The sequence below is a fragment of the Hypanus sabinus genome, chromosome 6 (genome assembly GCF_030144855.1).
Source record: "Hypanus sabinus isolate sHypSab1 chromosome 6, sHypSab1.hap1, whole genome shotgun sequence".
Taxonomy (NCBI): Eukaryota; Metazoa; Chordata; class Chondrichthyes; order Myliobatiformes; family Dasyatidae; genus Hypanus; species Hypanus sabinus.
This window is the reverse complement of record NC_082711.1, coordinates 118,332,731-118,355,985: the sequence shown is the minus strand read 5'-3', so window position 1 is coordinate 118,355,985 and position 23,255 is coordinate 118,332,731. Positions and strand designations below refer to the sequence as shown.

Sequence of the window (23,255 nt, the reverse complement as noted above, 5' to 3'; positions counted from 1 at the left end):
TTGGAGAGAGTTCAGAGAAGATTTACGAGGATGATTGCTGGAATGCAGGGACTTACATATGAGGAGTGTTTGTCGGCTCTTGGACTGTATTCATTAGAGTATAGAAGAATAAGAGGGGATCTCATAGAAACATTTCGAATGTTGGAAGTGTTGGACAGAGTAAATGTGGAAAGACTGTTTCCCTTGGTGGGTTAATCCAGGACAAGAGGCCACAGTCTTAGAATTAGAGGGTACCCATTTAAAACAGAGATGAGAAAATATTTTTTTTTAGCCAGAGGGTTGTGGATATATGGCTACAGCCAGGACAAGAGGATATAGCTGTGGAGGCCTGATCATTGAGGGTGTTTAAGGAGGAGATTGATAGGTATCTAATTAGTCAGGGTATCAAGGGATATGGGGTAATAGCCAGAAATTGGAACTCGATGGGAGAATAGTTTAGCTCATGGTGGAGTGGCGGAGCTGAATGGCCTACTTCTGCTCCTTTTTCTTGTGATCTGTGATCTTATAGGGTGTGGAAACTGACAGGGAGATCTACTGGGGTTGGAGGATGTTGCAGAGACAGGGAAGTCTATAAGGGTTGGAGGGAGTTATTGTGACACAGAGGTCTATTGGGGTTGAAGGGGTTTACAGGCATATGGAGGACTTAAGGGGTTGGAGGGAATTACAGAATTGGGGAGGTCTATTGGAGTTATAGACTGTTATGGACAGAGGAATGTCGATAGGGTCGGTATTGTAGATGGTTACTGAGACAGGGAGGTCTACAGGCATTGGAGGTTGTAGACTGTTATTGAGATAGGGTTGTCTATAGAGATAGGAGGTGCTTACAAGGACAGGAAGGTCTATAGGGGTTGGAGAGGTTCCATGGACGAGGGGGTTTATAGGGTTTGGAGGGTGTTACCGATAGGGAGCTCTAAAGAGGTTGTAGGCTGTTACAGAGACAAGGAGGTTTAAAGGGGTTGATGGGATTTATAGAGAAAGGGAAATCCAAAGAGTCCAGAGACTCACAGACTCTCAGTCTATAGCGATTGAAGGGATGTTACAGAGAGGGGAGGTCTATAGAGTTGGAGTGGTTTACAGGGAAAGGGTGGTCTGTACGATGGGATTACAGAGAGGAAGGCGTAAAGGGGTTCAAATGGAGTTCTAGAAACAGAGGATGGAGAGGTTTGCCGAGACTATGGTCTATATGGTCTGGTGGGGTTCCAGAGACAGGGAGGGTTATAGGATCTGGAAACTATCTCAGAGACAGGAAAGCCTATGGAGCTTGGAGGGGGATGCAGAGACAGGAAGGTCTTTTGGGGTTGAAGGCTGTTACAGAAACAGGGAGGTAGAAAAGGTTGGAGGCTGTTCAGAGACAGTGAGGTCTATTGGGTCTGGAGGAGTTTCCAGAGATAGGAAGGTCCATGGTGGTTGAAGGCACTTACAGAGACAGGTGTTTCTATATGGTTTGGAAGTGGTTACAGAGACAGGGAGTTCTATATGATCTGGAGGTTGTTTCAGATACAGGGAGGTCTTTTGGTGTTGGAGGGGTATGTAGAGATATGGAGGTCAATAGTGGTCTGATGGGATTAGAGAGACAGGGAATTTCTACAGAAGTTGGAGGGGGTGACAGAAACAGGGAGGTCTAAAAGGGTTGGAGGAGGCTACAGAGACTGGGATTCCTATAAATGTTGGGATCCCAGCCACAAGCCTCCTCCAACCCCTTTAGAGAAAGGGAGGTCTGAAAGTGCTGGATGGGTTATAGATAAAGGGAAGTCAGGGGGATCTGGAGATTTTCAGAAACATAAAGGCCTATAGGGGTTGGAGTGGGGTTAAAGAGGAGGTCTAAAGGAGATTACAGAGGGGGAGGTCTAAAGGAGATTACAGAGAGGGAGGTCTAAAGGAGATTACAGAGAGGGAGGTCTAAAGGAGATTACAGAGAGGGAGGTCTAAATGGTTTGTTTAGGGTTATAGGGACAAGGAGGTCTCAGGTCTGAGGACTGTCACTGAGCTAGGATTATCTATAGGAGTTGGAGGGGTGTCACAGACAAGGAGTTCTATAGAACTCCTATAGAGGAGGGGGTTACGGACGCATGGAGTTACATAGGGTCTAGAGGCTGTTACAGAGACAGGGGAGGGTCTGTCGGATCTAGGGACTGTTACTGAAATGGGGGTTGGAGTGAGTTTACAGAGAGGAAAGTCTAAAGGGGATGTAGGGACAGAGACGTCTCTTGAGTCTGGAAATGGACAGGGAGGTCTATAGATTTTGGAGGGGACATTCTGTAGGGATTGGAAAGAGTTACATAGAGGTCTAAAGGGGTTTGGAGGGTGTTACAGAGCCAGTGGTGTCAATAGGATTTGGAGCAGGTTACAGACACAGCAAGGTATGTCGGGTCTGCAGTCAGTTACACAGACAGGGAGGTTTAAAGGGCTCGGAGAGGGTGACAGAGAAAGGGAGGTCTTTCAGGGTTGGAGTGGGGTTATAGGGACATGTCTTGGGTCTGGAAATGGTCACTGAAACAGGAAGTTCTATAGAGGTTGGAGGGGTGTTCAGAGCTGGAAGCATAGGGGTTGGAGGACCCCTGTTACAGTGACAGGAGGGTCTATAGTGTTTGGATGGATCTTGCAGAGACTGGGGTGTCTACAGGGGTTGGAGTATGTTGGAGAACCAGGGAGGCCTATAAGGTTTGGTGGGGTTTACAGTGACAGGGAGGTTTACGTGATCTGGAGGGGTTTACTGAGATGGAGATTCTGTGGTTTGGATGGGTATACAGTGACAGGGAGGTCTATGTGGTCTAGAGGGGATTACTGAGATGGAGATTCTGGGGTTTGGAGGGGTATACAGTGACAGGGAGGTCTACGTGGACTGGAGGGGGATTCAGAGACAGGAAGGTCTATAGTGGTTGGAATGGGTTACTCAGATAGGGAGATCTATATGATCTGGAGGGGGTTACAAGGTCATGGAGATCTATGGGGTCTGGAGACGGTGAGGTTGATAGGGGTTGATGTGGCTACAGAGACAGGGAGGACTATCGGTTCTAAAGGCTGTTGTAGAGACAGTGAGGTCTGTAGGGTCTGGAAACTGTAGGGTATGAGACAGGGAGGTTTATACAGATTAGAGTGGGGTGTCAGAGAGGGATGTCTACAGGGGCTGGAGGGGATTACAGAGACAGGGATGTCTATGGGGTCTTCAGGTTATTACAGAGACAGGAAGGTCAAGAGGTTTTGGGGGGTGGGTTACTGAGACAGGAATGCCTTTCTGGTCTGGAGGGGGTTACAGAGACAAGGAGGTGTACATGGTCTGGAGGCAATTACACAGATTGAGAGGTCTGTGGCATCTTCAGAGGATTACAGAGGCAGGAAGGTCTTTCATGGTTGGAGGGCATCACAGAGAAAGGGAGGTCTACAGAGGTTGGAGAGAGAGATCTAAAGGAGCTGCATGAGATTATAAAGATAGGGAGGCTGTTACAGAGACGAAGACTATAGGGTCTGGAGTCTGTTACAGAGACAGGGAGGTCTGTATCGTCTGGTGGGGTTCCAGAGACAGGGAGGGTTATAGTTTGTGGAGACTATCACAGAGACTATCACGGAGATCTATGGAGCTGGTAAGACGTTACACGGACAGGCAGCTCAATAAGAGTTGGAGGGCTGTTAGAGATAGGGAGGATTCAATAGGTACATTTAATGTCAGGGAAATGCATACAATGTAAATCCTGAAGTTCTTTTTCTTTGTAAACATCCAGGAAAACTAAGGAGTGCCCCAAAGAATGAAAGACAGTTAAAATGTTAGAACACCAAAGCCCCTCCCAACTTCCCCCACAGGAGCAAAAATACTTCAACACTTTCCACCAAGCACTCAAGTGTGCAGCAAAGCATCAATAAAGACACAGTCTTGCAGTACCCCAAAGACTACTCGCTCACCCGGTAATTTGACAATCCACAGACTCCCTCTCTCCCGAAGAAGGGAAAAAAGACTCGGCACCATTTCACAGCAAGAAGGGAGACATTACAAAACAACTCACTGATTTATGGTGTTAAAAGTCTGTGGTCTCGCTTTTTTCTGAGCTCTGTACCTCTGGACACACAGCCCGCTGCTTCCGATCTTCCGTGTTCTCCCGCGACATGTCAGTCAGCCTTGAATCAGCCCGTCTCCAGAGGCACGAAAATCCAGCAGCCTGAAGCTGAACCAGTCTTCCAGAGCGCATCCTTGGGATATCAAAAAGCGGCCGAGAGTGGGTCCCATTCCCACAAAGATCCGAAGTCAGAGTTTATCTTCAGGTCAGGGTCTTCAAAGGAACCTTGAAAGGGGAAAAAAGAGATATCAAACTGAGAAATAAAGCTGTTTCCAATAATGCAAAGGAGTCACCATTCACTATGGGTCTGTGGGATGTGGAAGGGTTTCAGAGAGAGAAGGTCCATGGAGGTTGGAGGGGGGGTTACTCAGACAGGCAGGTCTATGTAATCTGGAAGTTGTTACACAGACAGGCAGGACCATTGGGGTTGGAAATTGTTATCTATAGGGATATGGAGGGGGTTAATGAGACAGGGAGGTCTATAGGGGTAGGAAATTGTTATCTATAGAGATATGGAGGGGGTTACAGAGACAGGGAGGTCTGTAGGGGTTGGAGATTGTTATCTATAGCGATATGGAGGGGGTGACAGAGACAGGCAGGTCTATTGGGTTTGGAGATCATTATCTATAGGGATATGCAGGGTGTTATAGAGATGGAGGGTTTGGAGGGGTTACAGAAACTGAAGGTCTATTGGAATTCTAGACTGTTATGGAGACAGGGGTCGATAAGGTCTGGAGGGGGTTACAGAGACATGGAGTTCAATTGGCATTGTGGTTTGTTACAGAGACGGAGAGGTTGATAGAGTCTGAAGGTGGTTATAGAGACAAGCAGATCTATAGTGGTTGGAGGAGAATTAGAGACAGGGAGTTCTATAGGTTGTGGAATGGATTACAGAGATGGATAGGTCTATATAGGGGTTCGAGGGGATTACAGAGACAGGGAGGTCTATAGTTTTTGGAGGGGGCTACAGAGACAGGGCATTCTGTAGGGATTGGAAGCAGTTACATAGAGAAGTCTAAAGGGGTTTAGAGGGAGTTACAGAGCCAGTGGGGTCAATAGGATTTGGAGCTGGTTCCAGACACAGCAAGGAATGTAGGGTCTGCAGTCAATTACACAGACAGGGAGGTTTAAAGGGCTCGGAGAGGGTGACAGAGAAAGTGAGGTCTTTCGGGGTTGGACTGGGGCTACAGAGGAAGGTCTCCATGGTCTGAATGTTGTCATAGAGACAGTGAGTTCTATAGAGGTTGGAGGGGGTTACAGAGACAGGATTCAGTAAAGGGAATGGAGGAAGTTACAAAGTTGGGGAGGTCCATGGGGCCTGCAAGGGTTTACAGAGACAGGAAAGGCAACAGTTACTGGAGTGGGTTACAGAGACAGATGTGTCTTTATGTTCTGGAGGGGGCTACAGAGAGAGGTCCATAGCGGTTGGAGGGGCTTACACAGAAAGTGAGGGCTTGGAGGAGGTGACAGAGAAAGAGTGATCTATAGGGGATGGAGTGGGTTACTGAGATTGAGAGGTCTATATGGTCTGCTGGAGTTACAGAGACAGGAGGGTCGATGGTGGTTTGAGGGGTTTACAGAGACATGAAGATGTATCTGGTCTGGAGGGGTTTACAGGGATAGGGAGGATTATAGAATCTGGAGACTGTCTCAGAGACAGGAAGGTCTATGGAGCTCAGAGTGGGTTTCCAGAGGCAGGAAGGTCTATAGCATTTGGTGGGTGTTATAGATGTAGGGTGGTCTATTTGACCTGGAGGGGTTTGGAGACTATCTCAGAAATGGGGAGCTCTATGGAAATTGGAGAGGGTTACAGGGAAAGGAAGCTCCAGTGTGGTTGGAGGGGGTTACGTTGACAGGAGGGTCTGAAAGGATCAGAGGCTGTTTCAGAGACAGTGATGTCTGTGGGATCTGGAAGGTTACAGACACAGGGAGGTTTACTGTACAATGGTTTTTGGGTTTCCAGAGACAGGAAGGACAAAGGTGGGGTTCCAGAGACTGGGAGGATTATACAATCTGGTGACTATCTCAGAAACAGCAAAGTTGATGCAGCTTGGAGGGGGCTACAGAGACAGGAAGGCCTACTGGGGTTGTAGGCTTACAGATAGAGGGGGTCAATTGGGCCTGGAGGGGGTTACAGAGACAGTGAGATCTATAGTGGTTAGGGTTAGGGTTAGACAGGGAGGATTACAGGGTCTGGAGACCATCACAGGGGCAGTGAGGTCTATGAGGCTTGGAGGACGTCGCAGTAACAAGGAATTTTAGAGGGGTTGGGGGCTGTTGCAGAGGCAGGGAGAACCAAAGGTATTGGAGGGGATTACAGAGAATGGGAGGACTATATATGTTCGAGGAGATTAGAGAGAGAAGAATATAGGGTCTGGAGGAGATTAAAGAGACAGGGAGGTCTATGGGGTTTGGAGAGGATTGTAGAGACAGGCAGGTCAATAGGGTCTGAGGACTGTTACAGAAGCAGTGAGGTCTATAGTGGGTCATTTTCCACCTCTATTCAGGACATTTCCAGCAGCAGGTGCATAAAAATGGCCCAGATGATAATCAGGGACTCCAGCCACCCCAAGCTCAAATTGTTTTGGCTGCCTCCGTATGGAGGTACCACAGCAAAAGGCCAGGAACAGCAGGCTCCGGGATAGCTTCTTTCACCAGGCAATTAGATTTATCAATACGCATTGATCTGATTGTATATCTGACTGGACATTGTATCTGATTGTAAATACGTATACAAAACAATAACATGCACAATCTTAGTGTTTGGGCAACATGTGGCAACGGAGATGCAACATTAAGATTTTGAATCCCTCATGTTGAGAGATAGATGTAAGAAATGAAATAAACTCTATTCTGTTTTGATTCTTTTTTGTGCCGGGGATGGGGGAGTTGATGTCTTTTCTTTTATCCATACTCATGATCTTTCAATATTCCTTGGCTATCTGGAGAAGGCAAAATCAGAGTTGTGTTCTACATGCATACTTTGACTATACAATAGACCTTTGAACTTCCAGCATTGCTCTTAAATTTTCTATCATCCATCTGCCTGTGTTACAGTTTCTTAATTGTCCCCACTGTATCTGCCAACAGTTTTGATCCTGCTGGTGAATGCCTTCAGGTTTTTGAGTCATCTGGTGGATGGGAGAGAATGTCTGAGATGGGTGGGGTCTCTGACAATGGTGGCTGCTTTACTGAGGCAGAGGGAAGACAGGGAAGTACTGCATGGAGGGCATGCTCAGGCTGTTGGATATGGGAATCCTGGGAATCTTCCAGTCTCCCAGGTGGCCACATCTGCACCAGGTGCAGCTCCTGAGAGACCATGTTAGGGATCTGGATCTGCAGCTTGATGACCTACAGCTGATTAGGGAGAGTGAACAGGAGATAGAGAGGAGCTACGGGGAGTTAGTCATCCCAAGTCTGCAGGAGTTAGATAAATGGGTGATCATCAGGGAAACGAGGGAAAGAGCTCAGATAGTAGAGGGCACCGCTGTGGCCATCCCCCTCAGTAATTGTTACCTTGTTTTGGAAGCGGTTGAGGGAGATAACCTGACAGAGGATGAACACAGCGATCAGGTCTCTGGGACTGAGCCTGGTTCCGTGGTGCAGAAGGGAAAGAGGAAGATGATAAATGTGGTAGTCATAGGGGATTCCATAGTGAGGGGAACAGAGAGGAGGTTCTGTCAGCCTGATAGAGTTAGCCGCATGGTGTGTTGCCTTCCAGATGCCAGGGTATGGGATGTCTCGGATCAGGTGCAGAGTATTCTGAAGGAAGAGGGTGACCAGCCAGAAGTCTTGGTACACGTTGGTGAAAAAAATGGGAGGAGGCCCTGAAGAAAGAATTCATGGAGTTCGGTAGGAAGCTGAAAATGGGACCTCCCGGGTAGTCCTCTCAGGATTGCTGCCCGTGCCACCTGCTAGTGAGCGCAAGAATAGCATGATCAGGCATATCATTTTGGGACTAAAAGACTGGTGTAGGGAGCAGAACTTCAGATTCCTGGATCATTGGGGCCTCTTCTGGGGGAGGTACAACCTGTACAAAAAGGACAGGTAACACCAGAAACCAAAAGGGTCCAATATTCTAGCAGGCACATTTAATTCAGCTGTTCAGGAGGGTTTAAACTAATTTGGCTGGGGGATGGGAACCGGAGTGATAGGGCTGAGGAAGAGGAAAACAGAAATAAATCAAAGATAGTGTGCAACAGAGATTATAGAAAGAACATGTAGGAGATAAGGCTTAATCAAAGCCAGTGGCGTGAGTTATAGGGCAATAGAGGTGTGGTGCAGCTAAAACAGAAAGCAACAAATACTGGACTGAGAGTGTTGTATTTGAATGCACACAGCATAAAGAATAAAATGGACAATCTTGAAATTCAGCTACAGATTGGCAAATACAACGTTGTGGCCATCTCTGAATCTTGGCTAAAAGATGGCTACCATTGGGAGCTGGAGGTTCAAGGATATACAGTATATCAGAAAGATTGGTTAGTAGACAGCAGGGGTGGTGTAGCTCTGTGTATAAGAAATAATATTAAATCATTGGAAAGAAATGACATAGGATCGGAAGGTGTAGAGTCTCTATGAGTTGAGTTAAGAAATGGCAAGGGCAAAAGGACCTTAATAGGAGTTGTATATATGCCTCCAAACAACAGCCGGGATAGAAGGAGATAGAGAAGGCATGTCAGAAAGGCAATGTCATGATAATTGTTGGGGATTTTAACATGAAAGTGGATTGGGAAAACCAGGCCAGTACTGGACCTCAAGAGAGAGAATTTTTAGAATGTCTGGAGGATGGCTTTTTAGAACAGCTTGTTGAGCCCACTAGGGGATCGGCTGTGCTGGATTGGGTGTTGTGCAATGATCCAGAGGTGATAAGAGAGCTTAAGGTTAAGGAACCCTTAGGGTTCAGTAATCACAATATTACAAAGTTCACTTTGAAATTTGCGAAGGAGAAGCTGAATTCCAATGTGTCGATATTTCAGAGGAATAAAGGAAATTACAATGGTATGAAAAGGGAAACAGCCAAAGTTGAATGGAAAGGGACAGCAGAGCAGCAAGAACTGAGTTTCTGCAAAAAATGAGGGAAGTGTAAGACAGATATTCCAAATAAGAAGAAATTTTTGAATGGAAGAAGGACACTACCGTGGCTGACAAGTGAAGTCAGAGCCAAAGTAAAAGCAAAATAGAGGGCATACAAGGAAGCCAAAGCTCGTGGGAAGATAAAGGATTAGGATGCTTTTGCACAGGGAAACTAAGAAGGTCATTAGGAAGAAAAAGATTAATTATGAAAGGAAGCTGATGACTGATATCAAAGGAGAAAGTAAAAGCTTTTTTAAATATATAAAGGGTAAATGAGAGTTGATGGTAGATATAGGACCAATAGAACATGACGCTGGTGATATTGTAATGAGAGATGCAGAGATGGCAGAGGAACTGAATATAAATTTTTCATCATTTTTCCCAGTGGAACACATCTGCAGTATACCGGACATTCAAGAGTGTCAGGGAAGTGAAGTTTGTACAGTACAAATTACAGCTGAGAAGGTGCTCAGGAAGCTTAAAGGTCTGAGGGTGGATGCATCTCCTGGATCTGATGGAATGCATCCTTGGGTTCTGAAGGAAATAGCTGGAGAGATTGCAGAGGCATCCTTTGAAGAATCAATAGATTCTGGCATTGTACTGGATGACTGGAAAATTGTTATTTAAGAGGGTGGGAGGCAGCAGAAAGGAAACTATAGACCTGTTAGCCTGACATCAGTGATTGGGATGTTGTTGGAATCAATTGTTAGGGATGAGATAACAGAATATCTGGAGGCACATGACAAGATAGGCCTAAACCATTATGGTTTCCTGAAAGGAAAATCCTGCCTGACTAACCTACTGCAATTTTTGGAGGAAATTACAAGCAGGGTAGACAAAGGAGATGCAGTGGATGTGGTGTACTTGGATTTTCAGAAGACCTTCGACAAGGTGCTGTACATGAGCCTGCTTAGCAAGTTAAGAGCCCATGGAATTACAGGGAAGTTATTAGTGGGTGGAGCATTGGTGTTCAGCAGAAAACAGAGAGTAGGAATCCTATTCTGGCTGACTGCCAGTTACCAGTGGAGTTCCACTGGGGTCGGTGTTGGGATCACTGCTTTTTATGATGTATGTCAATGATTTGAACTATGGGATTCACAGACATGTGGGTAAATTTGCCGATGATACAAAGACAGTTGGATGAGTGGGTAGTGTTGAGAGCCTGCAGAGAGACTTAGATAGTTTAGGGAATGGTCAAAGAGGTGGCAAATGAAATACAATATTGGAAAGTGCATGGTCATGCACTTCGGTGGAAGAAATAAACAGGCAGTCTATCATTTAGATGAGGACAGAGTCAAAATGCAGAGATACAAAGGGACTTGGGAGTCCTTGTGCAGGATACCCTAAATACCCTAAAACCTCCAGGTTGATTCGGTTGTGAAGAAGGCAAGTTGGTATTTATTTCTATAGGCGTAGAATATAAGAGCAGGGATGTGATGTTGAAGCTCTATAAGGCACTGGTGAGGCCATACTTGGAGTATTGTATGCAGTTTTGGGCTCCTTATTTTAGAAAGGAAATACTGACAGTTGAGAAGGTTCAGAGAAGATTCACGAGAATGATTCCAGGAACGAAAGGTTTACCATATGAGGAACATCTAGCACCTCTTGAGCTGTATTCTCTGAAGTTCAGGAGAATGAGGGGGGATCTTATAGAAACAATCTGAATGAATGTTTAAAAGCTCTGACCAGATTAGATATGGCAAAGTTATTTCCCATGGTAGGGGAGTCTAGGACAAGAGGACTTCAGGATTGAAAGATGTCCTTTTCGAACAGAGATGTGGAGAAATTACTTTAGTCGGAGGGTGTTAAATCTGTGGAATTTGTTGCCATGAGTGGCTGTGGAGGCCAAGTCATTGGGTGCATTTAAGGCAGAGATAGATAGGTTCTTGATTAGCCAGGGCATCAAGGGGTATGGGGTGAAAGCAGGGAAGTGGAAGAATTGGATCAGCCTATGATTGAATAGCAGAACAGACTCAATGGGCTGAATGGCCTACTTCTACTCCTATATCTTATGGTTTGAGCAGCTAGAAACAATTGATCCCCCTGGATGGTCCAGAGGGGCTCGGACAGCTGGAAATAGCTGATCCACCAGGACGATCCAGTGAGGCTCGGGCCACTGAAAACGTTTATCCACCCGGACAATCCAACTTCTTTTTCTGGAATTGAAGCTCCAAATGGGCTCGGAATGGCTGTGTGGCAGTGGGGAGAAGTGAAAATGATCCGGAGAAATGAGGTCTGTTGCTGAGAGCTGATGGTGATCGGTTCTGCAAACCACAGTGGAAGCAGCCTTGTCAGTACTGCACGCTTGTAGTGAGGAGGGAGCTAGTAGTTCAAAATCGGAAAGTTAAAACTTGAGTCAGATAAAGGAACTGGGTGGGCCCAGTATGATTCTTTTGTCAAATATGTACTTCTCGTCTCGTGATGACATATTCAGTTCCTGCTCTACTTCCTCCTGAGACAGTCACAAGGCCATCGAACTCACCAGACAAGCTTGAAGATGGGGACGTCCTGGAACTGTGCTTTTGTATTGGCCATCTTTCTCGGTAAGGTCAGATTTCAATGTTTCATCTCTGGTTACAGAACATTTTGATGTGATCAGGTTTTCAGTGCTAGCACTGAAAGCACTATTTATCGTGGTTACGTCCCGATCCGCTGATTCAAACCCTTTCTCAGAACATACGCAATTCCAATTTTCACCTTCAGCCCTTGACTTCCTCAGCTTCTGTTGAACTGCCTTGATCTCGGTCTACCTCCACAAGTCTCTCTCTCTCGCTCTCTCAATACCTCCGTCTATCCACACACTTTCACCCTCAATATCCTTTTTTCCTTTTGCTCATATAGCTCTCACCTTTTTTTGGTCCTTCAACTCATCTATCAGTTTCTTCATGCAAGTCTGTCTGTCTCCCTCCCCCTCCCGTATACTTGTCTGAATGGTAAATAATGTTCCTCTTTCTGCTGCACGTATTGCTGGCCTCCTGCTGTGACCATCGAACTATGTATTTCCAGTCTGGTCACCATTTGATGCCGTGCTTATCACATCCTGACATTTTCCTCGCCTTTCATAGAAGTTCGGGGCACTCAGACCCGCCAGCTCTTAGACTCCAGCACCTGCTTCCCTGTCCATCCTTTCAGTCTGGAGACATGAGGGAGAAACTCCTCCCAGAGAGAGGGAGGGGATATCACATTTTTTTCAGGATATTTTAATTGGCCTATTTGGATTTCAGAGTGGCATAGTCTCATGGAACACTTCAGCCCAGAAACAGACCCTTCAGCCCATCCAGATCATGCTAAACTGTAAGTCTACATAGTCCATTAAACCAAAACCCAGGCAAACTCTCCATACCCCTCCCATTCATGTACTTACCCAAATTTCTCTTAAATTTTGAAATGGAACACACATTCACCACTTTCTCCGGCAGCTCATTCCACACCCTCACCATCCTCTGAGTGAAGAAGCTCGTCCTGATGTTCAGCTTTCATTCTGAACCCATGAATTCTAGTTCCACCCACCCAACTCAGTCAAAAGAGTCTGCTTGCATTTACTCGATACTCCTCATAGTTTTGTATACCTCTATCAAACCTCCCCTCATCGGAGAGCTTTTTCTGGCTGGCTGCTGGAGAGTAGTGGTGCTCTGCAGGGGTTTCTGTTTGCACCACTTCTTTTCATTGACTTGGATGATGGAATTGATGGATTTCTGGGCAAGTTTGAGGACAATACAAAGGTACTGGAGGGGCAGGTAGTGTTGAGGAAGCAGGGATGGTTGCAGAAGGTCTTTGGCAGATTAGGGGAATAGGCAAAGAAGTGGCAGATAGAATGCAGTGTCTACTTTTTTAATTTCTACCAAAGCGCATGACCATACACTTCCTGATGCCGTTTTCTAAATAGGGAGAAAATTCAAAAATCTTATTAACATCCATGGTTAAGATTTAATTTAAAGTTTTATGAAGAAAAGTATTGTGGAAGCGCACATTAATCCAAAAGAAACTGATTTGACCAGAAGTGACGACATATTTGTGAAAAAAAGTAACCTCATTAGAACCGCCCAGTCGAGAAAAAAAAACTATTCTAATAGCCCCCCTCCCCGAAAGCCCAGAAAAAAGCGACCGATAGGATAGTTGCATGCTAAGGCTAATGACCCTTAACCCCATCCTCCATTATCCCACCAAAATTAGCCATAATAAAATTTCAAATACTGCAATGTTACGTCTGACAGCAATAACATCGTAACTGGTGACGACCATCTTAAATTCATCTAAAGTGTATTAATCACGTATTCAGAAAAGAATAAGTCCAAGTAGATAATATTACAACTGAAGTTCTTTCTTTCAAAATAAACTTAAAAGTCATACCAAAAATAAGTGAATATTACTTCAGAGTAGATAAATCCCCAGGGCCTGACAGGCTATTCCTTCGGACCTTGAAGGAGACTAGTGTTGAAATTGCAGGGGCCCTGGCAGAAATACTTAAAATGTCAATATCAGGTGCTGGAGGATTGAAGTTCCAGTGTTATTCCATTGCTCATGTAGTTCCATTGTTTGAAAAAAAGGCTCAAAAAGTAAGCTGGGAAATTATAGTTTGATATCAGTAGTAGGCAAATTATTGGAAGGAATACTAAGAGATAAGTATTTAGATAGACAGGGACTTATTTGAAAAAGTCAGCATGGCTTTGTGCATGGTAGGTCATGTTTAACTAATCTATTAGAGTTTTTGTAGGAAGTTACCAGGAATGTGGATGAAAAGAAGGCAGTGGATGTTGTATACATGGACTTCAGTAAGACCTTTGACAGGGTCCCACATGGGAGGTTTGTTAGGAAGATTCAGTCGCTAGGTATACATGGAGAGGTAATAAATTGGATCAGACATTGGTTCAATGGAAGAAGCCAGAGAGTGGTAGTGGAGGATTGCTACTCTGAGTGGAGGCCTGTGACTAGTGGTGTCCCACAGGGATTAGTGCTGGGTCCATTGTGATTTGTCATCTATATCAATGATCTGGATGATAACGTGGCAAATTGGATCAGCAAATTTGCTGATGATACAAAGATTGGAGGTGTAGTGGACAGTGAGGAAGGTTTTCAAAGCTTGCAGAGGAAGTGCACCAGTTGGAGGAAGGGGCTGAAAAATGACAGGTGGAGTTTAATACAGACAAGTGTGAGTGAGGTATTGCACTTCGGAAGGTCAAACCAAGGTAGAACATACAAGGTAAATGGTAGGACACTGAGGAGTGCAGTAAAACAGAGGGATCTGGGAATACAGATACATAATTCCCTAAAAGTGGTTTCAGAAGTATAGGGTTGTAACAAAAACTTTTGGTACATTGGCCTTTATAAATCAAAGTATTGAGTATAAGAGTTGGAATGTAATGGTGAGGTTGTATAAGACATTGGTGAGTAAATTTGGAGTATTGTGTGCAGTTTTGGTCAACTAATTACAGCAAAGATATTAATAAGGTTGAAAGAGTGCAGAGAATGTTTACAAGGATGTTGCCTGGATTGGGGAGCATGTTTTATGAGAATCGGTTGAGTGAACTCGGCCTTATCTCCTTCGAGCAAAGGAGGATGAGAGGTGACCTGATAGAGATGTACAAGATGATGAGAGGCATTGATTGTGTGGATAGTCAGAGGCTTTTTCCCAGTGCTGAAATGGTGACCACAAGAGGACACAGATTTAAAGTGCTGGGGAGTAGCTACAGAGGAGATGTCAGGGGTAAGTTTTTTACGCAGAGAGTGGTGAGTGCATGGAATGGGCTGCCAGCTACAGTGGAGGAGGTGAATATGATAGGATCTATGGGGTACATAACACATAAACCCAAGAAAGAACAATTTTGATCAAAGAGCAAAATTTTTCTAAACTGTAGTTTACAGAATATAAAGCAAAACATTTGTGATTAACATGTAGCACATTACAGAAGCCTATACAAATACTAGTTTCTATTTCATTCTTAAACTTAACAACCAATCAATCCACCATGTTTTTGCCTTTACCTTTCACCTAGTTTGTTACAAAATCAAATTCCTGCAAAACCAGATCTTTTTATATTCAAAATGGAGTTTGATCAACCATTTTCTTTCTTCCCCTTCACCACAGAACACTTAACCATCACGTGATCAGCTCAAACAGGGCTTTCAAGGACATCCTGAACTTCACCCTGCACAGGTGCCAACCCATCACTCATGTTTTCTAAACTAAGCCCATTCGCTGAACTTCCAAACAAGTCATTAAATCTATTTCCAAGATCTTTAGATCTCTATGTTTCCATAATAACACCTGCAGATGGCCTCTCTTGGTCAAAACAACACTTCCCTTTGTTTTGAGAAGTCTCCAAACTCCATCTCTCCAAATCACAAACTTGAACATCACCAAGTTGTTTATCTTTAAATTCTAAAACATAGTTAAACAAATCAACTTCTACTGTCTCAGCATCTGAGAGAGCTATTTCTCTCAGCGAGGTCAAAGGTCTTGAAAACAATCCAGACTTTACAAGTACTTTATACAAAATGCCAGAAACATCTCCCCTCTCAATAACTTCAGTAACATCATGCCCCATTGGCTGAGTGTTTATTGATTTTCTTCTCCTCAAATTCTGCAACATTTCTCATGGAAGTCGGAGATCTGCTGACCTGCTTCAAAGTCTCTCTCTCTTTCTGCACTTGTGCCACCTCTGAACGTTTCGACAGAAGTTCTCAGTGGGAGTGAGGACAGACCTCCATTCAGGGCCCCAAACAGTCCTTACAGATGAGGCAACACTTCACCTGCAAATCGACTTGAGACATCAATTCTGTCCAGTGCTTCCTCTTCATTGGTGAGACCCGATGTAAATTAAGGGGCCACTTTGTCGAGCATCTCCCCTCCCACCTCCTTCTTATTCTGCCATCTTCCCCTATCCTTTCCTGTCCCAATGAAGGGTCTCGGTCCAAAACATCGACTGCTAATCTGCTGAATTTCTCCAGCATTTTCTGTATGTTGCTCTGGATTTCCAGCATCTGCAGAATCTATTGTTTTTGCCTTCCAAAGTACTTCCTGTATCTGAACATTGATTCCATGTGACAATGTGTACAGGGGATCTATTTCCTTTGAACAACACTTACTAAACTTAGTACTTTTGTCTTTTCGATCGAGGATAACTTCATGTTTTTCAATAACATACTCCATCTGTCATGGTCTTACTCACCCACACAGCCTGTCTGTCATTTTAAAACATCATTACACTCACAATACAACTCTAAATCTCACTTCATTTGGTATCATTGTCAAAATTGTAAATATTAGGTTTGGTGTCATCATTTTGGTCACAGATATGACTGGATATAGTCTGAGGTATGAGCAATATCATTACAGAATTCCACACTGTGACTGTGGATAGTCTGGGACAGAAGCAATGTCCCTACGGTACTCCACACTGATATGCCTGTGGGTAGTCTGGGACAGAAACAATGTCCCTACAGTACTCCGCACTGATATGACTGTGGGTAGTCTTGGATAAAAACAATGTCCCTACGGTACTCCACACTGATATGACTGTGGGTAGTCTTGGATAAAAACAATGTCCCTACGGTACTCCACACTGATATGACTGTGGGTAGTCTTGGATAAAAACAATGTCCCTACGGTACTCCACACTGATATGACTGTGGGTAGTCTGGGACAGAAACAATGTCCCTACGGTACTCCGCACTGATATGACTGTGGGTAGTCTGGGACAGAAACAATGTCCCTACGGTACTCCGCACTGATATGACTGTGGGTAGTCTGGGACAGAAACAATGTCCCTACGGTACTCCGCACTGATATGACTGTGGGTAGTCTGGGACAGAAACAATGTCCCTACAGTACTCCGCACTGATATGACTGTGGGTAGACTGGGACAGAAACAATGTCCCTACGGTACTCCGCACTGATATGACTGTGGGTAGTCTGGGAAAGAAACAATGTCTCTACAGTATCCAAACTGATATAACTGTGGGTAGTCTGGGACAGAAACAATGTCCCTACGGTACTCCACAAATGCAAGTTATAAAGGTTTATTCACTCTTTTTTTTCTCAGAGATAAACAGAATTATCTAATACTCCAGTGTATTAAACTTAGGCAACAGCAGACAGTGTTTTGTAGTGAGAATTATCTGCACTTCCAGGCAGTCTCACTTTGTTGGTCTACTCTCCTTCCCTGTCAGATTCCTTCTTCTCCAGCGCTTGACCTTTCCCACCCACCTGGCTTCACCTACCACCTCTCAGCTAGCCTCTTTTCCCTCCCCTCACCTTTTTATTCTGGCACCTCCCCCCTTCCCTCTCAGTCCTGAAGTAGTGTCTTGGTCCAAAACTTTGACTCTCTATTCATTCTGCCTGAGCTGCTGAGTTCCACCAGCACTCTGTTTGTGTTGCTTTGGGTTCCCTGTGCCCACAGACTTTCTTGTGCTATTAATTCCTGCTGTTAGCTGAACTAACTATTTTGATATTGGACTCCTTGAAGATAGGGATCAAACCCACTATATTTACAAAATATATCACGGGGAGTCTGCCTCACAATCAGGGCATCCTGGATTCCAAATAAGCAGTTCCTTCTTTTATACAGTACAGAATGAGATGTTCGTAATTTTCCCTGTTAAAGTTCCCAGATTACTGAATGACCACTTTGCATATGACTTTAATTTCATTAATTGTACCAAGGCCTGCATCATGACTGACATGAACGAAGCAACATCATCACTGATTTAAATCGTTTCTAATGCCCATCTCTATTCCAAAGCTACCAACCTCAGATTCTCTCGTATTCGATTCTCCACCTCACCGTTTATGTCTTTTACCATTTTCAGAAATCCCTTCCTCCACATGGCTCACACCCTCCCATTTACCCCATACAATTTATTTATTGGTTTAGAGATATGACTTGGACAGGTCCTTACGGCCAGACGAGCTACCCAACGAGTTATCCTGAGCTTAACTGCAGGACAATTTACAAGAGCATTTGACCTTCTAACCGGTATGTCTCTGGGCAGTGGGTGGACTCACGGTAAGAATGGACAAACTTGCTTACACAGGATGCCAGAGTTGATTCTGAACTCCAATGCGCTGAACTGTAAGAGTGTTGCTGTATTCCTCTTTTGTTCAAACTCCTCAAATGCTTCTACCTTCTCCACTGAAACTGTTCACTTGACTGAGTTCCTTTACCATCTCTCTACCTCCATGACTTCAATTCTCAGGCCTGGCTGCGGAGAATCTTCACTCTGTTCCCCCCATGAGCTCACTGTGTGATGGAGGAACTGTGGGGCTGATCACTCATGGGCCAGAAGCCAGACAATGGGCTGCATGGCCTGCCCCTGTGTCTGTGATCCTGCAAGCTCTGATTCCTCCTCCGGTCACTGAGCTCACATTCTGACTGCCTCCTCTTGTCTCCTCAGCCAGGACTGGAGCTTCCCCTGCCATCGTGAATGGAGTCCTGGGTCAGTCGGTTTCCTTGTTTCCTTCGATCCCAGTCAGACAGGACATGGATGAGGTTGTGTGGAGAAGGTTATCACCCATAAAAAAGATAGCACAATACTCACAAGGATCGATTAAGTACTTTAATACCAGTCACAACAATCAAATAACTCTTCATTCTGGAAACTTCAGCCTGGAAATCCATGATCTGAGGAAAGAGGATGCTGATGAATATGAGGTCATTGTTACAGAAAGAGATTCAGGAAAAGAACGCTTAGAGCATATCCAACTTAAGGTGTACGGTGAGTAAAACCTTTGTGTAGGGTCCTGGATTAATGGGTGAGGGCAGATCATGTACTGTCTGCCTGTGTCCACATTTGGGCTGAGACAGTGCAGGGCTGGGGGAACACATCCACTGCATCCCTGGAGATGAGGCCAGTGGCCGTGCAGGGTGACCCTGTGGCCCCGAGCCTGGAGAAGCAGCATACGGGGAGAAGTGTGGTACAAACACGTACAATTAGAACAGAACCAGAATCAGAATCAGTTTCAATATCACTGGCATATGTCATCAAATTTAGTGTTTCGAGGCAGCAGTACATGATAAAAACACTCCAATTAACAATAAAGAATATATATATATATAAAATTAAATAAACAGTCAAAACAGAGAGCAATGAAAGGAAAAAGTAGTGAGGTCGAGTGAATGGGTTCATTGTCCATTCAGAAATCTGATGGGGGAGGGGAAGAAGCTTTTCCTGAAATGATGAGTGTGTGACTTCAGGCTCCTGTACCTCTTCCCTGATGTAGGCAATGAGAAGTGGGCATGTTCTGGGTGGTGGGGTACTTAATGGTAGATGCCACTTTTTGAAGTTCTGCTCAATGCTGGGTTGGTTAGCGCCCACGATGGTTGAGTTTACAACTTTCTGTAGTCACAGGATTGTCTGATTAGACATTTACATGAAGGAGCAGGTGTACGTGTACCTAGTAAAGTGATCTCCACCTCGCTCTATGTACTGTGCACACCCTGTCCCGGGGCACTTCATAATCTCCCCCAGCCCTGCACTGCCTCGGCCCCATTACACCTCAGCTCCATTTGCCACTGTTCGCCCCCGTAGCTGTCATTCTCTATTCTGAAGAGTTTCTGTCCAAAGTATTGGAGAGATGAGGATACTGATAGTCATGTAAAAGTAGAGTCAGTGCCCTCTTTATTAGATGGGGGAGTGGAACCCGCAGGGTGTGGGGTTCTCCTGCTGGAGCCTGTCCACTTCAAAGCCAAGTCTGGCCATTCTCCTCTGACTGCTCTCACTAACAAGGCACTTTTGCTCACAGATCTGTTGGTCATTGATTTTTTTTTGGTTTACATACCCTTCTCTGTAAACTTGAGACTGTTGTGCATGAAAATCCCAGAAATCAGCAGTTTTGGAGATACTCAAAACAGCCCATCAGCCATCATCCCACAGCCAAAGATCACATTTCTTTCCCATTCTGATCTTTGGTCTGAACAACAACTTGATCCCTTGACCATGGATTTTATGCATTGAGCTGCTGCCATACACAGAGTGGAGATTCAACAGAACATCAGTCCGTGTGTCCAGTCACCTTTAAAACTCAGACCACTGGGGATTAAACAGGCAAACAGAATGTTATTTATCAGTTAAGGATAAGAATGTAAGAGCAGGAAGATTCTGCTCCCAGAGCAATGCACACAAAATGCTGGCTGAACTCAGCAGCTCAGGCAACATCTATGGAGAGGAAAAAAGAGTCAACGTTCTGGGCCGAGACCCCCTCAACAGGATTGGAAAGGAAGGGAGAAGAAGATGGGGGAGTTTGTCAACTTTGCCTCCAACTTCCACCCTGAGATTGACTAAGTCTATTTCTGACCTCTCTCTCCTCTCCTTTGATCTCTGAGGACAGGCTGTTTGCTGACCTCTTCTTGAACCCCACTCACCTCCACCTTTCTATCCCAGCTTCTTTCCCTTTCCTATCCAGTCTTGAGGAAGGCTTCCTCTCCATAGATGCTGCCTGACTTGCAGAGTTCTCCAGCATTTTGTGTGTGTTGCTCTGGATTTCCAGCATCTGTGTGTTTAAGATTACACTCTTACTACCAAACAGAGGATTGAATACAAGCTCACGAGGACCTGTTTTCCTGGACAGTCGGGTTGACACGAAGCACAAATTTGTGGTGGTGGAGGAGACAGAATCAAGGGGTTTCTCAAAGAGGGCCAGGACATCTGGGACTTGCTGATGGGTAGGGTGAAAAGGCAAAGGCCCTACCACATCCAAGCAGCACACAGGTGAATCGAGACACTGCGACCTGCAGGGATGGAGCCACGGTAGGAAGCTGGGATCAAGCTGGATATCAGCATTCACGCAAACATTTTTTACAACTGCACCTTTGTTCTGAGCAGGAAATCATTAAACAGCCTGGAAACTTCACAGCACATGAAATTTCTCTGTAATGTGCATACTATAAATACCTAGACAATTGATAATTCGCATTCTTCTGATTTTATTAGTTGTAGGGTATAATGAAACAGAGTACAAAAAAGAAGATCTTTCACATTTGTACTTACTTAGAGATACAATGGGGAACAGGCCCGTCCGGCCCAATGATCCGCAGCCCCCAGCACCCACAGATTTAATATGATCCTGATCACAGGAGAATTTACAATGACTGATTAGCAAACTAACTGTACGGCTTTGGACTGTGGGAGTAAACCGGAGCACCTGGAGGAAACCCACTCGGTCACGGGGAGAATGAAGAACATTGGGATTGGACACTGAACTCCATTGCCCTGAGCGTTAGCATCTCACAAACTGCTACACTACCGGGAGATTCATTGTGTTTGTGAGTGAACCACTGGAAAACAAAGAAATACAATTGAATCCACAAAAAGACATAGAACAAAGAACAACAAACATCCAGAGGACAAAAGAGGATAAACTGTGCAAATGAAATAGTACACAAATAATACTGGGAACACGAGCACGAGCTGCAGGGTCCCCAAAAGCTTATTCTAGCTGCGTCCAATTCCAGTTAATGCATCAACATAGGCTACGTGTGGGGAGTATTTCAGCCACTGTGCAGCCGTGCACCCCCGTAGCTCAGAGTGAACAGTGCTAGACAGATCCATCCCAACTGCCACAGCTGGGATTGGTTGAACGTACATATTCTGCTTTATGAATTATTTCCTGATTCTAAACCAAGACAGGCAAAAACTATAGGTACTATGGATGGTCCAGCCAAGTATGATCAAAAGTTTCAAAGGTACATTTAATGTCAGAGAAATGTATACAATATACATCCTGAAAATAACACAGAAAACCTACAGCACAATACAAGCTCTTCGGCCCACAAAGTTGTGCCGAACATGTCCCTACCTCAGAAATTACTAGGCTTACCTATGTCTCTCTATTTTACTAAGCTCCATGTACGTATCTAAAAGTCCCTTAAAAGACCCTATCGTATCCGCCTCCACCACCCTTGACAGCAGCCCATTCCACGCACTCAACACGCTCTGAGTAAAAAATTTACCCCTGACATCTCCTCTGTACCTATTCCGCAGCACCTTAAGCCTGTTTCCTCTTGTGGGAACAACAACAAACACAAAATGCTGGTGGAACACAGCAGGCCAGGCAGCATCTATAGGGAGAAGCACTGTCGATGTTTTGGGCCGAGACCCTTCATCAGGACTAACCGAAAGGAAAGATAGTAAGAGATTTGAAAGTAGTGGGAGGAGGGGGAAATGCGAAATGATAGGAGAAGACTGGAGGGGGTGGGATGAAGCTAAGAGCTGGAAAGGTGATTGGCAAAGGTGATACAGAGCTGGAGAAGGGAAAGGATCATGGGACGAGAGGCCTCAGGAGAAAGAAAGTGGGGGGGTGCTCCAGAGGGAGATGGAAAACAGGCAAACAACTAAATATGTCAGGGATAGGGTAAGAAGGGGAGGAGGGTCATTAACGGAAGTTAGAGAAATCAATGTTCATGCCATCAGGTTGGAGGCTACCCAGCCGGTATATAAGGTGTTGTTCCTCCAACCTGAGTTTGGATTCATTTTGACAGTAGAGGAGGCCATGGATAGACATATCAGAATGGGAATGGGATGTGGAATTAAAATGTGTGGCCACTGGGAGATCCTGCTTTTTCTGGCGGACCAAGCGTAGGTGTTCAGCGAAATGGTCTCCCAGTCTGCGTCGGGTCTCACCAATATATAAAAGGCCACACCGGGAGCACCGGACGCAGTATACCACACCAGCTGACTCACCGGTGAAGTGTCGCCTCACCTGCAAGGACTGTCTGGGGCCCTGAATGGTGGTGAGGGAGGATGTGTAAGGGAAGGTGTAGCACTTGTTCTGTTTACAAGGATAAGTGCCAGGAGGGAGATTGGTGGGAAGGGATGGGGGGGACGAGTGGACAAGGGAGTCATGTAGGGAGTGATCCCTGTGAGAAGCAGAAGGGGGGGGAGGGAAAAATGTGTTTGGTAGTGGGATCCCGTTGGAGGTGGCGGCACTTACGGAGAATTATACGTTGGACCTGGAGGCTGGTGGGGTGGTAGGTAAGAACAAGGGGAACCCTTTCCCGAGTGGGGTGGTGGGTGGATGGGGTGAGGGCAGATGTGCGGGAAATGGGAGAGTTGCGTTTGAGAGCAGAGTTGGTGGTGGACGAAGGGAAGCCCCTTTGTTTAAAAAAAGGAAGACATCTCCTTCGTCCTGGAATG

At 45.2% G+C, this 23,255-nt stretch overlaps 1 protein-coding gene across 1 annotated transcript in view; it reads left to right on the top strand.

Annotated features, from left to right (window-relative positions):
- Positions 1-11,593: 11,593 nt before the first annotated feature.
- LOC132395189 (SLAM family member 5-like) overlaps positions 11,594-23,255 on the top strand; it is a 49,987-nt gene continuing 38,325 nt past the window's right edge. The window contains exons 1-2 of the mRNA XM_059971482.1: positions 11,594-11,668; positions 18,519-18,839. Coding sequence (XP_059827465.1) covers positions 11,623-11,668; positions 18,519-18,839 — 367 coding nt within the window. The 5' untranslated portion in view covers positions 11,594-11,622. The remainder of the gene's footprint in view (positions 11,669-18,518; positions 18,840-23,255) is intronic.